Here is a 25,961-nt window from a genome sequence, read left to right on the forward strand (position 1 = left end):
AGAACTTGGAGGGCTTATCACCACCAGTAATGCCACCGACTAATCCCTCGGCAGCCCCGGCCCCTTTATGTAACCCGGGATTGCTGCAGCTCAAACAGCTTATTGGGGTTTTGGTGTTTTTTCTTTAAACCTCTCGCGGACAAATGCAAACACATTAAATACTTTTTCTTCTGCCACTCTAACGAAAAAAGTTGTTTTAAGAGGGGGGAAAAAAATTCCTTTATTTGTGAACAAATAGAATTTAACTCATACGCTGAGAACAACACGTGGGTTTTTTTCCCTCTCATCCATGATCTCAACTGGACAGAAATCTGCCCAATTTACAACACTCAGGGATGACTCTCCAGTGGTAAGACACAAAAGGTCGAATCCCAAATTTCTCCTCACCCCAAGCACCCTCCGGCAGTGACAGGGTGTTCCAAAGACAGAAAAAAACGTGCCCAAGGTAGAGCGTTTCCATGATTTCCTGGCAGCGTGGGTGGCTGTGCCATTATACTTCCTTCCCCGCAGCGCCTCGCCAGCGCAGCCGGGCACCCGCCGGCTCTCCTCGCCCGGAGGACGGGCTTTCATGCCATTGATCCGACTGTTCTGACTTTCCACAGCACAAATCCTTCCAAGGCAAAATTCAACTTTAAAACTCTCAGCCGGTGCTAGGCCATTAACCTAATGCGGAATGCTTATGGAAACTTGAGAAGAAAAAAATAAAACCCCTATTGAGCTACATGCAACCGGAGACCTGAATGGGCTGGATCTAAAACCCACTCGAATCGACGGCAGCAATAGGCTTCCCTGCACGTTGGACTAGATCCAGCTTAAAAGTTTCCATGAAATAAACTAGGCTAAGCGCATCAGCTGCATAGAAACTAACTCGGTGTAACAGGAGCATCTGTTCTTCGCATCCACCATTTTCTCAGAGCCTCAACTCCCCGGCGCTGCGGCGACACGAGGTGCCCCCGCCAGCAGCTCCTCGCGCCGTGGGCGAAGTGGCGACTGGCAGGTGGCACGCACGCCGTACAAACTACTTGACCAGGCAGCTTTCGTTTGTCAAAAACCAGCTTAATGTATTTCGTATGATGGCATTACAAGTGAAATTAATGTCCGAATTGAGACAGCTGAGGAGCACACCTCGGAACCACTGATACACAGCACAAAGCAAATGTTTACCCAAGTACAAATGAAACAGGTTGACAATTAGCTAATGCAGCTTTGTGGACATAAACCAGGTACATTCGAGCAGAACCAACATAAAATAAAAAGGAAACAGCCCTTTTCCTATCCCACGCTAAGAGCACCGCGGTGAGTGGTTTGGGAAGCCTCTTGTCAAGGCTGAGAAATTTCCTTGCCGGTGTTTAATGTGTTTATTCTACTGCTACACTGCCGGGGTAAAACCACCAGGAGCAGGGCACGCTCGCTGGACGGAGCACCCACTGTCCACACTGCAGTAATCGACAACATACAATTAAGTCTCACACCTGTTTATTGGAAGTAATTCATAGATAACCACTTCTAGTACACATTTTCATATTGGCTTTTAATGCTTTGGGTTTTTTCAGCTCAGGGACACCCAAATTTCCTCTAAGGGTCACCTCTGCCGTTTACCCAGATCCAGAACACTACACCTGCTACGGAAAACTGGTGCCAGTTTTGGTATCATCGCCACGGGGAACAGAGATGGCTCAGAAACTACACATCCCAACATGCAAGGCCCCAGCGGCGCAGGGGCTCTACGCTACGGGGAGGACGGGGTTTTGCTGGGGTGCACTGGCCTCGCATGCCTCGTCTCGGCCGTACCAGCCTGTCATGCAGCTGCCTGCACGCAACGTTCTACACCGTGCAAAAACGAAGACCTCTACACACCTGGAGTAAGAACAGTGGTAACAAAGTCATAGCTACATATTCTTCTCTACATTTTTGTTTATTGAGACAAACTAATTAAAAGGCACAAACATAGGGCATATGTTTACATGGACATTATAACAAACATATACATTAAAAGTGTAGGAATGTGTTTCCTTTCTGCTAAACAGAAAGTTCCTAAGCTTTTATATATACAAAAGTTGTACAATTTGATGTCCTAAAGTACAAAAGATCATTTATAAAATTATTTTACACTAAGCTCTATTATTTTTTTTTGTTTGTTTTTGTTTTACTATGTAGTCCAAGCCCCTAGAACAGTTTCACGTAATGATACAGATACCTGTCACCTGAGCCAGCAGCCTGGCAATCACTGCTGTACGGGCACGGGCACGGGCACGGCAGGGTGGGAACGGCAGCAGTCCATTCTGACTAGTCAGTCCTGCTAGCACTCTGTGAAAATGCACACACGCTAATCTCCATAGCTTCCAACTTCATCCAGATCAAAACATCTCCACTGTAATTTTTTTTTTTTTTTTTTTAATGTAGAGTCTTGGGTTTTGGGTGGTTTTTGTTGTTTTTTGTTTTTTGTTTTTTTTAAACAAAGTTTTAAAAACGTGAATATGTGACATGATAGTCTAAAAAGTATATCTGTTTCCCTAGATTTTGCTTTCTACTTTATGTACAGATAAACAGGTTAAGAAATAAAAAGCACATGTAGCTTAAACATGTGTGACCATTTGTGACGAAGTTCTGGGCTGGATAGTTCAAACCATCACCCCACAACTCCCACAAATCCATAGAAATGTGTTAACACAATAGAAGAATAACGTAAAAATGATGATGTTTGCAAATATTTACAAAGTTGAACAGATTTGCACGACACTTGATTAAGAAATAGGGGAGAAATTAAAAGACGCTCTCTGCTTGTCCTGGAGGGGCATCCTACCTAGTTAGTGGTTAGAATAAAAACTGTATACAATTTAATATAAGACAAAACTTCTAGTGAACAACTAACACGTCTGTCCCCTGCTGTAACACCAGCAGGCTCTGACTGGGAGGCAGAGGGCATAAAAATCATCCCCAGTGCCTCCAGAATCTTCCAGCTTAAAGCAATATTTCTTAAGTTTCAAAGCACTCCTTTTGCTCCTAGATAAGAGTCCCATAGGGGTCTGACTGCTCAGAGACCAGGTTTACATACATTTCGACTCCTCTTCCGGCAGCCATGGCTGTTTCTCACCAAACAATAACAGTTTTTTTAAAAAAAATGTTGACTACAATGCTATATTCCCTTAGGGTAATATGTTGGGTTATATTTACATCTCCAAATATCAGGTCACAATCCCTATTATATGTTGAAGTTAGAATGATAAGTTATCATATGCTTTGCATATCAGAGCTGGTATCACCTTTCCCATAGGGAATGCTGCCTGAAATTACCATATTCCCAAAGGTAAAATGCATATTTTCTCCAAAATGCATTTTTTTTTTTTTAATGACAACATTGTAATTCATTTACTCGTAAAAAAAAAAAAACATCAACACAGACAAAAGATTCTACACTAGCTCAGAAACAGTGGGCTTAACGACTGGCAAGTTAAAATCAGCCATCCACCCTGTTAAAGGTACAGAGGGGTCTTTGCTAGTGTTTAGATTAAAATAATTTGCTAAGTTATGATTTGGGGGATAAAACATACAACTGTTTTTTAATTACTTTTTAAAAAAAAAAAAAAAAACTCTGGCAAATAAGTATCTGCTCTAATTCAGCATCAGTCAGCTACAAGGTAAAACTTACTTTAAATGAAGTGCTCCAGTGAAACTCAAGTTTGAACCACATGAGCCAAATCAAGAGGGGAAGATGCTACTACGGTCTCTGATGGTGCACGTTGCCCCGGTGTCTTAGTCTGAATTTATTATTAACTAAAACAAAACGAAACAAACAAAAAAAAACCCAACGGAAAAAAAAACGCCAACCAAACAAACCCCAAAAAAGAACTGCTGGTAAGGATTCCATTTTAATCCTTTTTAATACTGTTTAGAAGTTCTTCACCAGGGAGGAGACGTGGGCAAGGCCTGGGGCAGGAAAGGCATGCTCTCTACCGGTCTCATGGCTATGTTTAACGGACCAGCTAACGTCATCGGTGTGGGGAGGTTCATGGGAGAGGTTATAGTGACTGGATGCGCTATATTCACTGGAGCGGTTACTGGGGTGGGTAAATTGACTGGTGTGGTGAGCGTTAATGGAGATGTCATGGATAATGGACTTGTTATAGTTACAGGATGCCCTAGGTTCATCGGACTGGATATATTAACTGCACTTGATACATTTACTGGACTTCTCATGCTCATTGCAGCTGCCACTGTGACTGGGTTTGTGATAGTCCCAGAAGCCACAGAGGACGTTATATTGAATGGAGTAGTAAGAGTCACAGGCGTAGTAGCAGCAGTGGAGGTTTGGCACAAGTTAGCAGCTTCTAAAAATGAGACATAAAAAGACAAAAAGTTTTTAACACATAAAAAACCATGGACAAGATTTAAAAAAAAAAAACAACCCAAACAAAACAAAAACAAAAACCAAACAAGAACAGGTACAAATTCTGGAATAATTTTCTTTAGGAATTATTAGTAAGTTAAAACTGTTAACATTCTATAGCCTACAAGAAATACAAACTCTCATGCAGTTCATTTCAAGTCAATATTTTTTTCCTGAGAAGTCAAGCGAGGTTGTCTTATAAAGAGGGTTTCGATGTTCATAAAAACAGTACCGTACAATCAAAAAAATCCTCCCAAGAGGAACATTATAAATAGAGGAGAGAGTGTACATACCGAATGGTACGTACTCTATAGCCTTCTCAAAGGTGAACTGACATTCTGTGAAGGTTTTAAAAAGTCATTATTAGGGACTGATAAGCAAAGCTCGTTTCAATATTTACCTGCTTATTTCAGTCTTAATTATTGCTACTAAATTGTTCCACTGATCACAGTACTTCTACTTAGCAATTTGCAAGGCTACCCAGTCAGTGTATCTTTCAACCCCCATTATGTCCTCAGCTTTCACATAACCTACAGCTCCACACCAAGTTCTTTTGTTTTGTGGTTTTCTGGATGTTCTTTGTTGTTTTTTTTACTTTGTTTTGCAGTAAGCAGGAATTAAGTGCCGAACAAGGAAAACCGAGGAGACCAGTGCCCGGCCCTGCTGCCGGTGGGCTCTGGCAGGGCTGGGCACTGGGGGAGCGGGCAGTGGGGGTCCGGGACGCGGAGGGCTCGCCAGGCATCCGTCAGCACCACCGGCCAGCTCCCCACACTAGAAGGCTCCAAAAACAGAAGCGGGTCGGTGGACGTGGGTAAAGGGAAGGGATGACTGCTAAAGAAACCGACAAAAATATATTCTACATCAACGTTACGGCACGTCTAAGTCGTGTCTTATTCCACATTTGTAGGGTAGGACACCAAGCTCAGTCTACACCCACGTTTCAGGAGGTAAGCCAGGAGCAAAGAGTCCACTCTTGCCACTCGGGCAATACAAATGTACCAAGACAGAGTTAACTTTGAAAGCAACATTAGCCCCATTCAAGGGTTACTGTTGGTTCTTCAAAGTCCATATCTAGGAGGGGTGGAAAGGAAGGGAAAGAGTAAAAAAAAAAAAAAAAAAAATTGTGAAAATAAATAGCATTAGACTAAAAAAAATCCCACAGTGTTGTAAAGCCAACGCAAGAGGTGGCACCGGCACAGGAGAACCAGCATGGAAAGGGCAGCACACAGGCACGGCACTGACTGGTCTAGCTTCACCTTCCAAGCACAGTGATACGCAGACACATCCCACCCCATGCCCCTTCCCCATTTAAGTTAAGCTAATATCAATCTGACAACACTTCTCCCCACCCACCTCCCTCACCCACCGTTCTGTCCAAAACCACGGTTCCTGTTAAAGCACATTCAATATCTCAGTAAGGAAGGAAGGGAAGAGGGAACAAGACACAGGAAGGAACAAGCGGGGAAGAAAAATCTCAAGCGATTTTCTAAATCTGACACCCGTTTGCTTTATCCATGCAGTGGCCTGATGATATCTAACGTTTCTCTTATCGCTACATTTTAACACGAATAAGCTCTTTCTATACTGTCTGATCACAGAATTCAATTCAACTGCAATAATAATCAAGGTGAAAGGAGCTAGCAGTCTAATACACAAACAAGACCTAGAAAAGAAAAAAAAAAGATGGAAGAAACTGAAAGGAAGTTGAGGAGAAAAGAAAAAAATAAGGTGAGTCAAAAGCATTTATTACTAAAAACAGCTAGTGAAAAACAGTAAGTGGTCACTAAGAATTTATTCTAAAACATGTAATCCACGAGAGTCACAGGACAGGCATTAGAAATCAAACTTGTGAAAAGAATAAGCTAGCAGTAAGGGAGAATTGGAACCCCAATCCTCCTTAGGACACTAAATGGAAGCAATCCGTTCTTGACAAATCTGACACACAGACCAACAATGGGAACTATTCCACTTCGATTACAGCGGCGTTAGGTACAGGTCAGCGGTGAGCGAGCAATAATGAAAAACGCCCTCACTTATTAGTGAAGTTTGTAATGCAAAAAAAAAATAAGACAGAGGAGTAAGTTCTAGGAGTTCTAGAAAACTTTATGCAAAGACAGTTACGTGATGATAAAGCGAATGGAATAAACTGGGAAAGCAGATGAAAGGGACACAGAAAGCACCCACATGCAAATGGATGATGATGCCACGACAGAGGGTGGGGGGTGTGTATATATACACATATATATGCACACATGTTAACAACTGGTAAATAGGCATAAACACAGCTAAAAACCACATGCAAGCCAGAAAAACACACTCTTGCCTTGGAGCAGACACAAACATGCCTTTCTAATTGACGATGCTACGTCCACATCCAAGCACAGGGACCAAGGGGAAGCGAGCAAGGAGGAGTTCATTTGCAACAGCATTCATTTTGGTCGTGTCACCCTCCCACTGGCTTTTAGCTATGACTTCTAACATCAAGAATGGAATTTTCATGTAAGACATCCCTTTCTGACACCTTAAACTCCCTATGTAACTGTGAACTCCAGTATCTTATAAAACCAGGACTGTAAGTACTGCTTTGTTTTACCTTTCTTCCTTGCTTTGACGGCCTCTTCCCACAATCTCAGGGTCTCTACCTGCTTTCCAGGCCAACTTGTGACATGTTGCTGCTGCTGCTGTTGCTGCTGCTGCTGCTGTTGTTGCTGCTGCTGCTGTTGCTGCTGCTGTTGTTGCTGCTGCTGCTGCTGTTGCTGCTGCTGTTGCTGTTTCTGATTGCTGGTCTCTTCACTCATGCATGCTATGCCAATTAAGTAAGAACACAAATTCACCTTGAAAAAGTTACTCTGTTTTCTGCTGAGATCACAAAGGCTTCTTCCATAAAGAGTGTGTGGAATCTCACAGGATTCCAAGAGCAAAAATCACAGAGGTGTTTAAAAACATGTCATTAATTCTGTGTCTTATAAAACTACTTTTCCAAAAGCTAAACAAAATATAAGTCATCTGCCCTCACTGCCAAAAATTAACTTCATTTCTGATTATTTTGTTTATATTTTAGGAAGAAGGAAATAAAAGATTACAATGAGTCTCTAGAATTGCAGCTGGTTAGCTGATTCCACTTTTTCTAAAGCTCAGCTCCAGGTTTGTTTGTTGTTTTTTTTAAAAAAAAAAAGCCTTTTTACTTCTTATTTCAAGTGTGAGTGAAAATTTTCAGTTTACCTTTACAGCACAGAACAGCACACTACTACTCTCTGGCCACATTACAGCTCATCATTTCCACCTCTAACAACTGCTGTAAATGCCTCACGTGAACTGGCTTGGCACCACCAAACTGGCTTGGCAAGCCAGAGCTGTAACCCTAGACCTTGAAAAATACTTCACATCCAAATTTCGTATTAAGCTCAACAATCAGGCATTTTAGACATTCCCGGTACCTTCCAATTACCCAGGAGTAACAGGAACTGAAAAGATGTTGTAAACCAATACTTTTAAAAGTTGTAAAAGCTTTAGGGACAAAGTTTCCCAAGACATTCCCTACTTCTCCCTCTTGATTCTTCTGAAAACCCGTTTTATACCCCTAACCATGTGGGTTAACTGAAGCTACAGGTTTCTTAACAGGGACGATTTGAAAATCAAGTCTTCGTTTGCTTACTAGGTACTCCCAGGTTCAGGCTTCAGCACTTCCACAGAGTTTAAGACTAGAAGGAACTACTACAAGCATCTCATTTGAACCCCTGCACACCACCAGTCAAATGCCATTAGAGCCCAAAACACAATCAGGGCTGGATTTAAATGCTTTTCTTGTCAGCTACTGCCAGAGGGAGGAATCACTGAGCCCCAGGGTCAAAGCTCAGAGAGAGCAGAGAAGTCTTTCTCCTAACTTTGATGAGCTTTAGATGAGACTTCAAACCTGAAACTCGGCAGATCTTAGCAGTCCTTAAATATTCTAAAATCTCCAGAATTATCTGTTGGACTTTTAGGCCTGCACAGTTCAGGAAGCAGCACAGTTCTTAGAAACTGAGAAAACTTGGGAACTCTTTTCTCCAAGAGATGGGTTATTCTCACAAACTGTGGGGCATTCCCAAGGGATAAGAGCACGGTCTAGCAGCAAACCAAATCCACATATGCCAATTCTTGAGCTGAAGAAGATTCTGTTATCAAATATCTACCTTAATAGGTGCGAACACCCAGCCTGACGGGTACGTTTTTGCATTTTAACGTAATCAAAGGCAATTCCCTTTGCAAACACATTGTTATTAGAAATGTTTTTAAAACGTTCACCTACTTTTATTGATGCCTTGTTTACAGGTATTACAGTTGATACTTTGGCTCTGCCCGTGTGTCTTTAAGTGGCTGGTGATATATGCTGCACTCAGAAGTTTACCACAGATATTACACGATACCTTTCCTTCATGGCGCACCATGTGTGTCCGCAGTCTGTCTTTGGTGGCAAAGGCAGCAGTGCACGTCTATATGAAGGACAACAGTTACACTTGAAGTGCAGACAGCATCATTTCCGCACGAATTACATGCCCACTGCAAGCCCATTTACCTTGTTGGTGCAAACAGTATTCTAAGTATACTAACAACCTTAAGCTGCATCTATAGAGACCCCGAAATCAAACTACTCAACAGAAGTTGGCTTCTGAGACAGTTGGGACAAAAATCACACTCTCTGCTCCTTGAACTTTCTTAAAATAGCAGCTTTCCTTACCTACCAAAGCAAGAGGTAGCTTACCAAAAGAGCCTAGAACAGGCAAAGTTGGCTTTTGATACAATTTTACTGTACAAATACGAACCCGATATCTTAAATTGCTCAATTACTTCTGTTCCCATCCAAATCAGAACAAGGAAACAAAACCTTTTTCTAACGCTTCTCCTTTTACACAAGACTTTTATTTAACATGATGAGTCACTAAAACACGGGTTGGAAGAAGCATGGATATTCCAAGCAAAACAGTTAATTGTTCAAGGGCAGGCAAGTTATTTCTCTTACACTCAGTCATCAGCTTACAACAACTTGCTTTCACCTTCCAGCAAAATAACGGATCCAGAATCAACTATTCCAATCCATCTCAAATGGATATACTGAGAAACACATTTAATTTAAATATGCTGAGAACCACATTGCCCACATTACTCTAGTAATCAGCACTGAGCTGAGGACACTGTTACAGTCCTACAACTAAGTTAAGCGTACCGTAAAACAGAGCACCTACGTTGTTCTCCAAGAAAGCCAAAAGCCTCTAATCTTCCTAAAAAAGTAGCCCCAGGATCCTTTTAAACTGCCTCTGGACTTACATCAGAACTACAGTGCTGCTGGTACAGAAGGCAGATACAACTTTACTCCTAAACTTGCTTTTCAAAGCGAAGTCCAGGAGCAACTACAGCTCTGGAAAGACTATTCACCTGAGATTCTAATGATAACGCCAAGGTATTGCTCTCAATAAATCATTTTAGCCCTTACTTGGCATTTGAAGGGTCTCTCTGTTGAGTGAACATGTTTAACGTGACAGCTTAAATGATCGGGCCTGCAAAAAAAGAGAGGAACAACAAAGAAAATGCATACTGTTACAAATACATAGTAATGCCACCTTGGCTCACCGTGCCCAACACTGCGCTCACGACCCCTGGCAGCCCACGGCCCCCTGCACGGCAACAATCAACACGTTGCCCACACCTATGCGGTGGCTTGCAGCTAGAGTACCACCCAGTTACGCTGAGAGCCACCCTGCCGTCGAACACTGACCGTGTTCTCCTCACGCCCCTGAAAACGGCACGGTTGGCCGTGGCGTGTGTGAAGGTGGCAGGTCAACAGCTCTAAAGGTTGACGATTTCTCTCTTGCAAGCACAGGTACAGCCAGCAGCAATGCAAGCTCCCCCACAATGCTCTGTCAGTAGGCTCAACCTGGCTAGGACGCCAGGAGGCAGCGTGCCCGCCGCGCCCCCTTCGGGCATCGACCTTTGCAAAGGCTGGTCGAGGGGCTCCGTGGTCCCCAGCAGTGACACGGACACGGACACGTGTCCTACGGGACCTGGATGAGGTCGCGCAACAACGGCAAAACATTCTCATAAAAGAGCGACCGCTTTTGGCCACTGCCAAAATCTCGCTCAGATCGAGACCCACGCCCTAGAGGTAAACAAGGCTCTTTATCCCCTCACCAATCTTCTAAGATGTCTGGTTCTCCTAGCCCCTCGCTATGATAGCTTAACCCTTCTTGGTTATGAAAAGCCAATACTTGAGCTCGCCTGGGATTTTCTACATGGTACCTCGAGAAGCCTTTTCCACAAACACCACAGGTGTACGGTTTCGTGATGCCACCTTCGTGAGACCTCACGTGGTAGGTCATGCGATCCTTTCTCTTGAAGCGCTGATTGCAAATTGGACATTCAAAGGGTTTTTCATCTGAATGGGACAGCTTGTGCCGGTTGAGGTGGTAGACATCCCTGAAGGCCTTGCCGCACATCTCGCAAGCGTGGTTCTTCTTAACGGGCTTGCTGGGCTTCTTCACCGTCTGAGTCACTGCCATCGCCGTTGCGCCGGCACTACTGCTGGGATTGGTGGCAGAGGAAGACGTAGTGACTGTGGACAGGATGCCCGCAATAGTCGAAACCAGTGAACTTCGGCTGTTGTCACCAGCGATGGTTGAGATAAGGGGCACCATTGTGGTGGGAGTTTTCTTTGGCCGTGACACTAACTTTATCCCTGTGTGGCAGGACTCGTGACGCCTCAAATGGTAGCTGTCCCTGAAAGCTTTGCTGCAGTAAGTGCACACAAAGGAGGTTTTAGGTTTTTCCTTTTTAATCCCAACAATAGCATCCTTTAACGTTTCTGGTGCAGGCTGAGGTTTCTGCGTTATTGGTAAGGGCAGAATCGGCTTCTGATCGGGTGGCTCAACAGCAGAGCTCAGGAGAGGCAACAAACTGTTCTGTGCTGCCTGCTGTTGGTGATGTGAGGCTTCGTGTGCCTAAAACCAAACATTCACACTTAAATTCTACGGATGGGTGCTCACTCTGACACGGTGAGAACATTTACAAACTACAGGAAAGCACATGCTAGACCAAAAGCCGCGGAAGTAACAACTGGGAAAGGTTACATAAATCTCGGGCAGGAAAAACCGCGCGCGCTTCGAACGCGTTCGCTGAGCAGATTCTGCGATAAGCGCAGGATGGCACGCATCGTAACAAGCAAATAATTATTAAGTTTCCGGAGGGCAACACTTCTTATGGAAAACAACCAGGTGCTTGTCAGATCTCTTACTGACACGGCGTTTGATCTTTACATAACAGATAACTTGTTTTGCTAAAGATCGTTATCAGATGCCACCTTGGGACAATCTTTGGAGCGCACCGATAGGAGTTGCAAAATAAGGCCCCACCTTGAAGCTTAGTGCACGTTGGGAATTAAACTGTAGCCACAGAGAGCCCGGATACGATAAGGCATCTTATTTAAACAACGTGTTCACGCCAGCGTGTTAGCACTGAAACCAAAGCAACCTGGATCGAGAGCTGTCTAAAGCCACATTTCTATATTTAGCAGGTTCCCGACGCATTTATACGCTGACCACTGTGCTCTTTCCGCCTGGAAACTCATAAGAATAGCGACATGTTCTTTTTCTCCTCATCAGCAGCTACTTTGTGATAGGAAGAGAAGCCAATCGATAAGCACTGGCAGACATCTAGAGATGCTGCAGAACACAGCTGGGGGGGTGGGTGAAAAAAAAAGACCTGAAAGCTGTTTCAAAACAGCCAGTACCAACTGACTCTGGACTACGAAATTGGTCGGAGAAGCTGGAGGGAAGAGGCAGAGGGGGACCCCCCACGAGCGTGCCACAGCGGGCACCGCTCTGCTGGGCTGCAGCCTGCGCCACTCCGGGCTGTTCTGCACCAGGCTTGTATGAGGCGCCGCTAATTCGAAGGCAGAAAACAGCATTACTAAAACTCGTCAAGTCAGACCGGGACAAAACTCTAGCAGGTAGGAATTTGAAGTGGTTTAGAAACCACACAGACCAACTCGGCCTAACAGAGCGCTAAAACAAACCACTCCAGCACCTTAAGCCAGTGTGAGCGCATCTGTATTCAAGATGTGCCTCGGTCTCCTCAGACCCGTTTCAAACCAGTCCCGTTACTACCGCAGCGTGCCAGCTCTGAGCAGAGTCGGGGGAAACTTGCACTCCCGTTAGACCAGCGCTGCAGCCTTCCAGGACTTCTTCCCTATGGCTTCCTTCACAAAATAACACGACTCGAGGCTGAAGAGAGCTGAATAAATGCTGTGCCGGCTCGTGACCCCCAACTCATCTACTTTTACGTTGGTTGAGGACGGACGGCTTACTGAAACGCACTCAGGCTAACGCTCTTCCTACGTGAATCCATTTCACCACGTCCTTTGGAGAAGTCAGTATTTCTAGAAGCTCACTTTGGGACTTTTCCTCAGTTGCATCCAAACTCCAGCTGCTTTGCCTCTCCCCATCACAGCAGCGACCTACAGCCACCTCCGTGTGACCCTCCCTCGCTGCAGGGAGGCTCCCTGCACCGCCCTGCATCGCTTTGGCCACTCATTTCTCAGGAGCACGGTGCCGGTGATCTCTGGATAAAAGCCACCAGTGGATACAAACACTAACCCACGTGGGTGTGAATACGTGCTCCCTAACACTCCGAGCCTATCTGACAGGAAAACGGTCCGCGGGAGAAAGCCTGGATTCGGCACGATAACGGGAGACAAAACTTGCGGGAACGGTCAGGAGCCGGGGTTTATCTGCGATTTACGTCCCAGCCATGCCGAAGCTTGGGATGAGCTGGTGAGCTGGACCTCACCGCAGCGCCTGGCCGCAGCGGCCACCCCAAGGACTGCTGAAGAGTCGGATGCAGAACTCTCCTGGAGGCTGCGCTGCTAAATCGGGGCACGGCACAACTCCAGCGTCTCCGTTAAAACTTCTGCCTGACTTCAGTGACAACTGTGGATTTGCAGCCGTTTATTTGCCGCGTTTTTAAAGAGCCATTGAAACATCTACATTCCATAAAAAGAACGGAGTACGTACAATACCGATCGAAAGCACAGTATTAGCAAGTTGTGACTTAAATACAACTTTAATTTAAAAAAAAAAAAATCCTGGAATGTTTTACAGCCAACTTTAAATAAGCATTAAACAATGTTGTTAAACTGCATCAGAAGACACTTAAGAGCACCTAAGGATAGCTCCGGAGATACAGTTTCAAAGGCACAGCTAGCAGATCGGATAATAGAGAGCCCAAATCCTTTGGACAAGGTTCAAACTTCTGCAGTTTATGGATATTTTTAAGCCTTAAAGAACAGGCAGCACTTGGAGGTAGTGATGCACTTATTCCTAGGGAACTGATGGAGACGGTGGACATAAAACAATGTATATTCATCAGGCTACAGGCTACGGAGCCGCTGCTTACATAAGGCTGCTTATCCCAGTTCCCAGATAGCCCGTGCTATTAGCAGCGCTGCCTTTCCAACAACCCCTTTGCAACAAGCAGTATTCCTCAGCTTCCAAGGGCTGCCTGCACTAAAGCCTTTTAAAACAGGATCAGGCAGTATTTTTTTTTTTTTTTAAACTCCCTGCTCGAGAAGGGAAGACAGCACCTGCTGCACGCCTCTCGCAAGCCGTTGTGATTCGGGCACAGAGCAGGGTCTTACTTGCCCGGGCATTAATGTCAAGTCAACATTTCTGTGACATTTCCATCGCCTGGGACAGGCTCTTGTGCAAAATATCCTCATTCTATCCCTGATTTTTTTCTTTCCTGGGGGGCAGTAAACAAAGAATACTGTGATTTGTGACCCGGAATGGTAGGATGCGGCATTGTGAACTTTCAATGCCAGAGGCTAAAATATTTTTGTGCTCCAGCCTTAATGCGAGAGCAACAAATTAGCATGAGTCATATCTTGAACACTCTGTTTGATGGATGATTCCTCCTCACATTAACAGACACAACTTTCACTTTCCGAGCAGATACTAAAAGTGGTTTTCAAAACAGCATTTCGTGGACTAGTAAGATCCAAACAAGAACTGCTTATTCAGTCTCACAATTGTTTCTTTAAAAAGATACAATTCATCAAAATGCCACCTAAACACAATCCAACAACTTTATTCGGAAAAAGCAATTTACAGTCACAGACCCCATTGCTGGTGAGACTAAAATTAAGACATTGCAACCTGCTCTAAAACCATTTTGCCAAAAATTACAACTTTACACACCGCATATTAAAAACTGACCCTGAGAAATCCTGCCACAGCTGAAACACACACTTGGTAAAACTCCCCCCACGGAGAATGAGCGAGGAGGTTCGGTCACTTGCATTTGGTATTTTATTGTGTTTGGGACCGAGAGGGGCTGTTAAATCCACTTTTTGCTACTAGTTTTAACTAACCAGGTGGATCCTGGCTGACAGGATGGTGGTGAGAACGGGAGTAAGAAAAACTAAAGTTCCATCAGGAGCATCTTAACAGCGCTTTTTGCTGGGTGCATTAGGATGCTCACACCCTAAATCATTGGATTTAACAAAATGACTCAAGAAACAATATTCAGCATTTATTGTGAGGTCTTAAAGCTTTATTATTTGGGGCAAAAAGAAAAAAAAAGCAAGGAAAAAATCATAGGAAAATTTCCACGTCACAGTTTAATGAAGATGCTTCCAAGTCGCGCAGCGCGGAGTACGTTAGGAGGGTGAACTGCTGACTCCTTAATTAAAAGCAGCAAAGCGCACTCCTAAATCAAAGCGTGACACCGCTATTTCAAAACACAGTACCCTCGGAAAAAAATCAAGACAAGCAGCAAGAAGCTGGACACGTACTTCAGAGTATTACTTGGCGTTTCTTACGTTGGTTGCTGCAACACCCCGCTGCGATCCTACGAGTAACTTCCCCTCGAAAACCCTGGGCTGGGAGCCCGGGAGGCAGAAAGGCGATAAACCAGCCCCAGCTCGGAGGGAGATGGCCCTAAACTAAGGAGATTAACTTCTTAGCGTGAAGTTTCCTACGTGCCAATCACAACTGCCCGCTAGAGTGAGGAATAATTCACCAGCCCGCGGCCCGACTCCGTGGCATCGCCCACATCCACAGCGAAAAGGGGGAAAACCCAGCGCCCCAGCTCCCGGCACCGGCTCCCCGAACATTCCCGGCGTGGTTTGGGAGGCAGAGCTCCCGAGCCACTGACTCATCCCTCGGAACTTGCAAGGGAATAATTTTTCCTCTCCGGAGGAAGGGTGCTCGCTCTGGGGGGATTTATTCATTCAACTCAGGTTCTCAAACTCGTGTCACGGGTTGGGTTGAGGTTTGATCCCGAGCAGGACCGTAAGGAAGCGAGTGACCGCCGCCGGGAACGTGCAAAGAGGATTATTTTACCTTGAGAAAGGTGATGTGCAGGGCTTTCTTTTCCCCCCCCCCCCTTTTTTTTTTTTTTTAGCAGCTGCTGCAGTTACACATTTTATGTTTTCAAGCTCCAAAAGAGCAAGAGGCATCAGAAAACAATCCGGCGTGAAAGCGCTCAGCTCACAAAAGCCAGGGGATGATTGGGTGGCTTTTTTTAATTTTTTTTTTTTTTGGGGGGGTACACTGTATTTTCTTCGAATTACATAAACAGCGGTGTTTATAAGTCAGTCTTTCGCAGACAGAAGGGGGGAAAATTGTGACTCAGTTGGCCAAGGGAGGGGTTGCCCGCTCTGCCGGCCCTATTCCTCCCCGTTACCGTTAGCATTTCGCCAGTTTTCACAGAAATCCGTCCCGCTCGCGTCCTATTTTAAAAGAAAACAAGCTCCCTCGTCACCCGGCCCCTGAGTCAGGCTGTTTAAAGAGGGATTAATTTATTCTCCCAGACACGGTGTTTGTTCCATCGGGGTTTTGTTAGAGCCCGGTGGAAGGCTGGGGATTTTTTTTTTTACGTTTTTCTTTTTGGCGGGGGGGGGGTGGGGAGGAGAGAGAAAAACAACAACAACAACAAAAAGCGGCTATTTCACGGGGTGTTTTTTTGGGGGAAAGCGAAAAATATTTTAAAAAAAAATATATATATATATATAACATTGCCCTCTTTTAAAAAAAATAAAAAATAAAACGAAAAACGTTGCGGGGCGGCGGCGCGATCAGCGCGGGGGAGGCGGGCGGGGAGAAAGTGCAGGAGGGAAAGGAGGGAAAAGAGCCGCCGGCGGCGCGGGGCCGGGCAGCCGCTGCCCCGGGCGGGCCGGGCCGGGCCCCGCCGCCGCCGCTGCCGCGGGCCGGGCCGGGGGAGGCGGGCGGGAGGCCGGGCGGCGGCGCTGACTGACAGCCCCGGCCTAGCGGGGAGCCCGGCGGGCGGCCGCCCGCCCGCGGCCGCTGAGGGGAGGGGGGGCGCGGGCAGCGCCGGCCGCCGCGGGGCCTCACCTGAAAGAGGAACGCGGTCCAGTTGGCCTCCATGGCGGGGGCGTCCCGGCCCTCGGCGGGCGGCGGCGGCGGCTCCGGCGGCGCGATCCCCCCCTCCCTCCCCCGGGCCTCAGCTACATGGAGCCGACAACAAAGCGGCGGCGGCGGCGGCGGCTCAACATGGCAGCGCCGAGCGGCCGCTTCCGCTAACCTCCGGGCTGCACCACTGCGGCCCAGAGGGGGGAGGCGGCGGCGCGGCGGCCCGGCGGGGCGGCGCGGGCCCGGGCCACCGCGGCGCCGCCCCCGCCGCTCCCCTCGCCTCGGGGCGGGCGGCGGGCCCGGGGCGGCGCGGCGGCGCGGTGGGGCGGGCGGCGGGGCCGGGGCGGCGCGGCGGGCCGGCCGCCCCCCCCGCGGGGCTGGCAATGGGCCGGTCCCGGGCTGGGGAAGCCGAGGCGAGCTGTGGCGAGAGAAGATGGAGGAGCGGGCGAGGTGTCCAGGGCCGCGGCCGCCGCCGCTTCGCCGCGCCCCGGCCCGGCCCGCGGGGGCCGCCCGCGCCGCCCGCCCTCCTCTTCTCCCCTCCCCGCCCGCCCGCCGCCCCCGCCCGCCGCGCAGGGAGGGAGCCGCGGGGGCGGCGGCGGGGGGCGGCTTCGCCCGCGGGTGCGGGCCGGCGGCGGGCGGAGGCCCCGCACGTGCCGCCCCGCCCGCCGGCGGCAGCGCCGGGACCCGCCGGGCCGCGGGGGGGCGGGGGGGGAGCGCGGGGCCGCCCCGGGGGTCGCCCGGCCCCGCACCGGGCTGGCGCCGGCCTCGCTCCCCGGCGTGCCGCGGCTCCCGGGGCGCCCAGCCCCGCAGGAGCGCACCGTGCGGGCAGCGCCGTCCCCGCAGCCCGGCGCTCCCACCGACCGGCCGCCCCGCCGTGCTCCCGAGCGGGCTCCCGCGGCCCCTCCGCTCCCCGGCGGCCTTTCCTACGCTCTTGCAAGCTGCAAACCGAGCGGGTTTGCACCTATCTAAGGCATCTTCGGCGCCGCACCTGAATGCAAATCGAAGCCGCAGCTAATTATGTTTCTACGTACCGTTAATTACGTGTTTACACACATCAAGCACGGCCCTGACAGGCGGCAGGTCGCGCGGCCCCGCCGATCCCGGGGGACAGGGAAGGACACGGGGGCACCTGCACCACCGCCCGGTTGGCACCAGAGGGGTACCGGGCGTTTCTTCAGCAGGCGCGGGGCAAACACGAGTGCGGCGGGTTCAACGCTGCAGCGGGGTGGGGGTTTTAGAACCAGGTGGCTGCTGGCAGACAAGGACCCTCTTCCCTGGGACTGGGGGAGATGAGAACAGGCTTCGTGGACTTAAAAAAATATTAAATTTCCTTTTTTAAAAAACTGAGCGAGCCCCTGGCTCCGTTCAATCCTCGTTGCTCAGGCGCGGACCCACGCTGAGCCGTGCTGCGCATCTGAGGCCTCGGCCGCAGCGGCACCTGGAGACACCCGGCAGGTCAGGAGCGTGAAGGAACACAGCCCTGTCGCCGCTGGCTTCCGCGCAGCTTGCCCTCAGTAAGCAGGGCTAAATATGGCTCACGTCAATTAAGTTTCCCATACTACTTCCTCCCTTACGGAGAGCCGGGTGGTTTTTCTTGTCTCGTTAAAGATAACGCAAAGGCTGGTCCCGATGCCCCAGCTCGGTGTAACACCGGTGCCACGCTGCCGCAGCGGGGAGGAGGGATGGTGGGGACCCAGTGGCTGTCAGCAGAGGACTCCTCAGGGGTCCCAGTCAGGGGTCCCAGCCTGCCGGCTCGGCCACCGCTTTCTGCAATCTTAGGCGAGTCACCTGGCTCCTGCGGCACCGCTCCTCGGCCCTCCCCGAGGGTTTCTTCACTTTCCAAGAGAGTTGCAAAACAGTAGTTGTTCTGTTCAGGGTGACACTTGCGGTTGTTTCACACCTCTCAGGCTATCTGCTAGCTTTTTTCCTTGAAACCCCAGCGCTGGAGTTGAGTGATTACGTCAGATTCTGTTTACATTTGGAAAAAAAAAAAAGTTTCTTGCCTTTGTGACCCAAGAGGAAAGTTTGGGGATACGTGCCCAGGGGAATCGGTTGCCCAGGGGGGAACCAGCCTGCTCAGGGCACCCGTGGCTCTGTCAGTCTGGCTGCCTCGGGGAACTCGAAGCCTGCTCAGTTTAGACCACCCATGTCTGTGCCACAGTAGACCCCTGTGCTGATGCATCCGGCAAGCAGGGCTGGAAATGTGCAAAATGTCGCCTTTGCTTTGCAGAAGCTCTGAATGAAGAAAAGCAAACACAAAAAAAAAGGAGTGGAAGGAGTTTGCTAGTGCATGTGCAACACGTGCTCTCAGCCCTGCCAGGATCCCGCCGGCCCAGCTCGCCCCTGGGCCGTTTGTTCTGCTTGGCAGAGATGCTCTTCCCAGCCGTGGCACAGGGGCAGCCGCGGCATCGTTCCCCCTCCACCCCACTTGCCGCCGCTGGAGGATTTTCCCTCTCCTGCCCTTTATTCCATCCCTGGCACTGCCAGGGAGAGCCAGGAGAGGAAACCCACGTTTGGAGAGGGGTCACACCGCTGCTGCTCCTGCTTATTTTTCACCCAGTGGGTCAGTTATTTCTGTTAACGCTTATTAATGAAGACTCGGGAGAGCTCTCTTTGTTAGGGGCTCACACTCGCTTCAATTAAAGGCTAAGAAAACTACCCAAGCGTGTCACTGAGTCATCGAAGAAACCCTGACGAGCACGTAGGAGGCTGAACTCCACGTTTTTCTTGGGTTTACAACTGAAGAACCGAGAGGGGATACAGGAACAAAACCTAGAAGACTCAAAGGCTCCTTACTAAGTCGGAGCAGAGGGAAGCAGAGCTGGAGCCCACTTTCTTCTCGACGGCGGTGTCTGGCCGAGCCCTCCCAGCCCCTCTTGCACCCCTGGCATCCCGCCGCGGCGCAGCGACCGCCGAGCGAAAAGCTGCGTTGGGAGCGAAGCGCAGCACGGCGCGGCGCGGTGGAGAATCCCCGGGGCAGAAAGCGCTCGCGGGAGCTGTGTTTATAAAGGGCAAGTCTGTGCCAAACCTGACGAACTTTCCTTTACCCAGAATTATAACTGGAAATATAAAAAGCCACAGTGTTTGAAAACACGTATTTACATTATATATGCCCCAAAGCAGAATAAACAAAGGTTAGATTTGTAAACTCTCCGTCTTAATTAAAGCAGCACTGCTTTGGACAAACCCACATAACAGGTGGCTTGAAGTGTTGTGTTATTTAATTTGTACCTTCCAGCTCCCTTAGTCATGGAGCTGGGACAGCGATAGCATCAGCAGCCACCCTGCTGCCGCGCCGGTACCCGCAGCAAGCGTGCAAAGGGAATTTCTAGGGCAGCAGGAGCCGTGTGGCCCATTTACCGCCATCCCAAGGCTGCTCTTCCCTGTGTTTTCAAACAAAAGTCTTCCCTCCTTTCTTCCTCAGCACTTCCCACATTGCTGGGAAGGCTGGGAGCGCTGCCAGGGCCCCCGCTGTCCCCTGCCTCCAGCACCCATGCCGAGGCGGGTTGTGGGGAGCCTGGCAGGGGCCAGGGCAGCACCAGGGCAGCCCCTCGGTGCCTCAGCCATGCTCTGCCTGATGCTGGCACTGCCGAAACCACCGCATAGCCCTCGGCCGCTCGCGTGGCCTCCTGCCACGCGGCACGCGGCTTCCCGGGACGTCCACCTCTGGAAGAAGCCGTACCCACGGTTAATTTGTCAAACCCACTTCATGGCGCAATTCAGAGAGAGAGGAGCTGTTTCCTCCACCGTGCTCAGCCACAAAACAGTTAATAAAGTGCCTGTTTGTGCAGGTGCCATGAGCTGTCCTGCCCGCCAGGTCCAGCTCCCAGAAGGACCCGCTAAACTCCACCCATTTTATCCCCTTGTCCTTGCAGAAGCCCCCCCCCCGTGCGTTCGGGTCTGTAGTGGGACGTGAGGAACAACATCATCTTTCGCTTTTCTGCTGTCTGCACATCTCCCACGGCTATGGAGCGACGAGCGGGGCTGGGCGAGAGGCTGCGGCGCAGCAGGTGCGTGCACCCATGCACCCTCCTCACCCGGGACCTGCGGAGCCGCAGCGCTTTCTCCCAGCCCTGCCTGCGGACACGCCGCGCTCTGACTTCGTCCCGTGAGCATGTGCCCGCACCGCTGAGAATAGAAAACGTTGTTAAATAGTTCAGCTTTAGAGGAGCCCCTTTCTGTTTGTGCTCTGCTCCCCCAGCGACGCGGCGGCTTTGAATTTCGCAGCTCCGTGGGGCTGGAGAGCCCTCGAGTGTGTAAATAAGCTGCAGTGACGTTACCGGGAATGCGCTCCCCGCGGGTGGCTTCCCAGTAGCTGCTTTGCAAATTCGTGCCGTCTCTAGTTTCTCTTTGCAGACTCGACTTCCCTCTCAAACTGCTCGGGGAAGCTAAAAGGAGACAGTAAACTATGCCAGCGGGGAGCGTGCGTGGAATGCACCCGCTGCGAAGCCTCAGCTGCCAGCGGGACAGCCCCCCCTGCGCCAGCTCAGCGTCCGCCGGAGAGCATCCCACCGCATCCCTCTGCCCAGCGGCAGCCAAACGCGGGCAGAAGGTGCTGCGGGGGCAGATAACCATTTGCTAGGCAGAGGGAAAGGGAAAGCTCTTGCCAGATGGTGCCCGCAGCCGTCGTCCCCGCCACCATCCAAACCTGCTGCTGTCCATCCCACCCTCCATCCTGTGCCCGGCAGCGATGCCCTGCCCGCACCACGCCAGGGCCGCCACGTGTGTCTGCCCCAAGGCTTGGCGGGAGCGCAGCAGCTGCGGAGAGCGCCGTCGCCTTCTCGTAATTAGCACATCTGAAAGATCGCTCCACTTTTCAAAGAAGGAAAATAGGATGCAGGAAATTACCAGCCAGCTTGGCTGAATCGCGGCAGAAAGGCGCTGCGACAATCAAGGCAGAAGCAGCAAGAAGCTACTCAAAGGGAAGGAGTCTCGATAGCAGGGCTCAGTGGGCACAGCTCAGCGGGCACGGCTCAGCGGGCACGGCTCAGTGCTGCTCCACTCTCCCTTTCCATGTTTTTAGCACCAAACTCCGAGGTGCATGTCGCCACAGCAGTGACATGAAAGGAGGTGGGGAGGGAAACTGGAAAAGCCGGTGTGATGCCCGTAGTGGCAGAGTCGTGGTGCCACGAGGGCCACACGCTGTCCCAGCAGCAGGAAGACCTCTGGGTCCATACGGAGCTGGGTGTCAGCCTGGCCCAGGGCTCCCCGAGAGCCGGGCAATGCCCGTGCCCCTCGCCAGGCAGGAAAAGCGTTACGGCCACTCAGTGCTTGCAAGCATTCCCTGGGAAAAGCTTTCCCGTGCCAACAGCCCTGCCGTGGTCGCTCCCCTCCCTGCTCGTGCACCCACCATCCCCCCTCGGCCATGCTGCCGCACCTGCTGCGGGACACCCTCCCTGCGATTTCATCATCCTCCATGATCTTTGCCACCCTCATGAATCCGGCACCGTTCCCTCTCCCTGCGGTGCCGCGGCAGGCGGATTCCCACTTTTCCGCAGCCTAAGCTTCACTTTCCCTGGCACACAGCACTGCCGGGGGCTGGCTCCATTCCTCCACGGCTCCGCCGCTTCCCTCCCAGCCTGGTGCACGCCACCGCCGCGTGGGAGATGCCCGGTGCTTCCGGTTGGTGCGGCCTGCGGGACGGTGGCCAGCGAGCCGTGGCTGCGGAGGAGCACGGCTATGTTTAGCCCTGCCGTCGGCGGGCAGCGCGCCGGGAAAGTGGCGTTATCTCTTCCCACCTCCTTGTCCTCAGCTGTGCCGGAGCTAATCTCTGCTTGGCACCTTGAGCGGCACAGCTGCCCGCGCCACCAGCACCCAGTGTCCTTTTGTCATTATTTTGGGTATCTCCGTCACAACTTTTTTTCCCACAAAGCGGCTGCTGTCATCCGCCGTGCCGACGGGGCGGAAGAGCTGCCCTCCCTGGCGCTCACCATGCCAGCCCTAGGGACGGGCACCAGGCTGCTGGCTTTGCCACCGCCCTCAGGCACCTGCAGAATTACTGCCCGTGCCCCAAAAGCGGGGCCACCCCTCTGCCACTACCCGGGCACATGTGAGGGATGTCCTGGGGCAGCTGGCACATGGAGCGGTGCACGGAGTTGGGGCACTGATGCCATGCAGTGCGAATTGCCCACTCTCAACACCAAATAATCTACATATGTATATATGATTTATATATGATTTACCCAGAGACGTGCAGATATATGATTTATTACGATTTACACGGAGACACGCAGATACGCAGCATTTTCTGTTCCATACAAGGACGCTTCGGAGACCTCCTGGCAGGTGCTCACCGACCCCCTGCCCACGCTGCCCTCGGCGCTTTGCCTTCGAGCAACCGCAGCTCTCCAGAAAAACATCCGCCGTTCGATTTGAAAACTTCCCGAGACGGAGCGCGTACCAGTTACTTAGTGGCACGCTCCTCCGGTTAATCACCAGTGACCATTTTTAGTAATAATTCCTGCAGGGCCAAAGACTGCAGGGAAACATCCGCTCCTGCCTCGTTCCCCTTCCCACCATCTGCCCCGGCTCCTCCCGGGCGCGGGATGCGCGGCAGCAGGCACGTAAGGTCAGTGAGTTTAGGGGAAAAACACGGTCGCTGAATTAGAGCAGCCGAGCCGGCGAGGAAATCCTCACGCTAATCCCTGATCTTTCACTGACACACGGCAAAGCTCCGGCGAGCCGCCTGCCTCCCTCCTCCCCAGCCACAGCTGGAAAACGCGGATAATGCTGCATTACCTTCCCCGCAGGGCTGCTGCGATTAATAGCAGCGAAGAGCTCGGAAATCCTTCGGGGAAGGGGATGGGGATGGCAGGGATTAATACCCAGCTAGATGGCTGTGGTCCCTGGGGACTCGCTTGTGCCTTTGCCAACATCGTGGCTCGTTTTCTTTATTCATTGCTATTTACCTTTTTATTTTTCTCCCAGACCTGAGTGGCTCTCATCTGGCAGCTATGGATCATCTCCAAAATAATCAGTGTTTGCCCGTTCGGCTGCATCGTTCCGCCGATCCCACGAGGGATGAGCATCCAGCACCAGCGGGAGCCTCGGGCAGAGCATCCCTGCTCTTTCTCACCACCCTGCCAGAGCGGGGATGCTGTGCCCGAGGCTCCCACCTGCCAAGGAACCGACTCCACACCATATTTCCAAGGGTTGAACAAAATCTTTGGCGATAACCACCGGCTGCTTCCAAGCCAGGGCGAATTTTGGTACCGCTGGGAAAAGGTCTCGTATCATCCCGCAAGTCGGATAAGCCAACCCAGCGCCGGAGCTCTGGGCCCACATTGGGAAAATCTCCCCGGCTTGACATCCGGGTGGTCCGAGGCAGGATCCGGTCACGTCATCGGCTTCGCGGAGCGCAACCAAGTCATGCGAGGAACGGGTATTTTTTTTAAATAAAAAATATTATAGCCCAAGCGTGAATCGTTAGCTGACTCATGGAAACACGAAACTCACTTAAGGGATGAATTAGAGCTATTAGGATGCAGAGGTAATTACTCAGGCGAACAATGCCCTTCTCAACTCTTTAATGATTACACAAATTAGTGCATAAAATTATGTTAATAGCCCTACAACTGTTGCATGCACACGCAGCCCTCTGGTTCGGAGGGGATGAGCAGCATCCCGAGCCAGGACCCTCTCACCACCCGGCATCGAGGTAGGTGAGGGCCAGGCGAGGCTGCAGCCCATCCCGTGGCACTGCCAGGCTCCATGCCCATCCCATGGCACTGCTGGGCTCCGTGCCCATCCCACGGCGCTGCCGGGGTGAGACAAAGCGGTGCGAGGCGCACACAGTGCAGGTGGGTACGTCAGGCTCTGCAGTCTGACTCATTCGCCTTCTTCAAGCGTGCTGGAGAGGGATTTTAGGGAATATTTGTTACACAGGGAACTTCCTGGATTATTTTTTTTTTTTTAAATTCAGCTTTCTATTCAAAATAGCTTCAACGGCTCTTCAAGATAAACGGCTCTTCGCTGTGCAGGTGCAGCGAGGATTATTTTACGCTCAGACTCTTACCAGAGCTGCAGCTATTTTTAGCCAATCTAGAAATCGCTGTAATTTCACTGTACAGCTAAAAACTCTGCTGTTATCAGGAGTAAAATCTCAAGCCACGACTAACACGAACAGATCAATGAACGAGTCTGTTCTAAAGCAGAAGTTTCTGTTCGAAAAAAAAACCCAAAACAAACAACAAAAAAAAATCCAAACTGTGGTTTCGAGGAGAAACCACAAGTTTTCTACCCATTTCTGTTTCAGCACTAATGCCGGGTTTATTAAGCGCTCCGCTATCGGTGCGATGTGCGGTTAGGGACAGATTCCCTCCCTCCCCGCTGCGCTTCCCGCACCGTTGGCACAATGCAGGCAGTATCGTGCCCTGCTGCCGCCAGGCAGCTGTGCCAACGCGGGGCAGGACAGAGCGGCCACACAGCTCCGGGGCACACAATTGCCCTCAGTGTCCCAACAAAGCGGCACTATCGGAAGCGCAGGGCCGCCTGAAAAGGCAGATTCCCCCTGCACGAACGGCCGAGCTGCTCCAGCGCTGCCCAGTTAAAAGCGTGGTGGCACCAGGGAGGTGATGCCACAGCCACCGTGGGCAGCTGCTGCCCGCTGCCACCGGCTGAGAAACTCACCTGCTTCTGTCCTCAAGATGGAAAACAAAATGATTTAGGAAAGGGGGTTTTCCCTTGGCCCCTCCACTGAACAAAGGGGTTTCCGTCTCCCAACCGTTACCCCTTTCCGTTTTCCTCGGAGCCAATGGACTCTTGAAGCGAGTTTTGGGAAGAACACGTTCATAAAGACAACACTTGGTGCCTTGGGTTTGGTGTGTTTAAATCCGAGAAAATACATCCCCGGAACAAGCGCTGGCACAACAGCTACCACGGGCTGCCGGCTGCCTTCCAGCAGAACCTGTTTCCACTCATTGGTGTGAGACATTCAAATAAACTGCAGCAAGTTCTACCCAGCAGCAACAGCCGGGCGAGCGGGTGACTGGCGAGGTCCGTGCCTGGCAGCCAGCATTCCCGGTGAGGGAAGCCAGGCCAGCACCGACACGTTCATTTTCATTTCCCAAAGGGAGCAAGAGGTGGCACAGGGCTCCCCGGGGCCGGGCCTGGCAGGAGCGGCTGCTCCCACCACTCATCTCACTCCGAACCATCTCGGTATCAAAGTTAACGGACTC

The 25,961-nt window shown here is 50.7% G+C and overlaps 1 protein-coding gene across 3 annotated transcripts; it reads right to left on the minus strand.

The window, feature by feature from the left end:
* Positions 1 to 3,577: 3,577 nt before the first annotated feature.
* VEZF1 (vascular endothelial zinc finger 1) lies at positions 3,578 to 16,833 on the minus strand. Of its 3 annotated transcripts, none has more exons than XM_086624827.1 (7): positions 16,768 to 16,833; positions 10,661 to 11,358; positions 9,858 to 9,921; positions 8,676 to 8,859; positions 6,981 to 7,190; positions 4,681 to 4,725; positions 3,578 to 4,328 (listed from the first exon to the last, which is right to left on the minus strand). In XM_086624827.1, exons 1-7 carry the CDS (start codon positions 16,798 to 16,800, stop codon positions 3,901 to 3,903), a joined length of 1,662 nt encoding a protein of 553 aa, XP_086480953.1. In that variant the 5' UTR covers positions 16,801 to 16,833; the 3' UTR covers positions 3,578 to 3,900. The 3 variants fall into 3 exon arrangements, with proteins under 3 accessions (XP_086480953.1, XP_086480952.1, XP_086480954.1); XM_086624826.1 differs by having other exon boundaries at positions 10,553 to 11,358; XM_086624828.1 differs by lacking the exon at positions 4,681 to 4,725.
* Positions 16,834 to 25,961: the final 9,128 nt, after the last annotated feature.

This window comes from Tauraco erythrolophus, chromosome 21 (assembly GCF_009769465.1).
Source record: "Tauraco erythrolophus isolate bTauEry1 chromosome 21, bTauEry1.pri, whole genome shotgun sequence".
In the NCBI taxonomy this organism is placed as follows: domain Eukaryota; kingdom Metazoa; phylum Chordata; class Aves; order Musophagiformes; family Musophagidae; genus Tauraco; species Tauraco erythrolophus.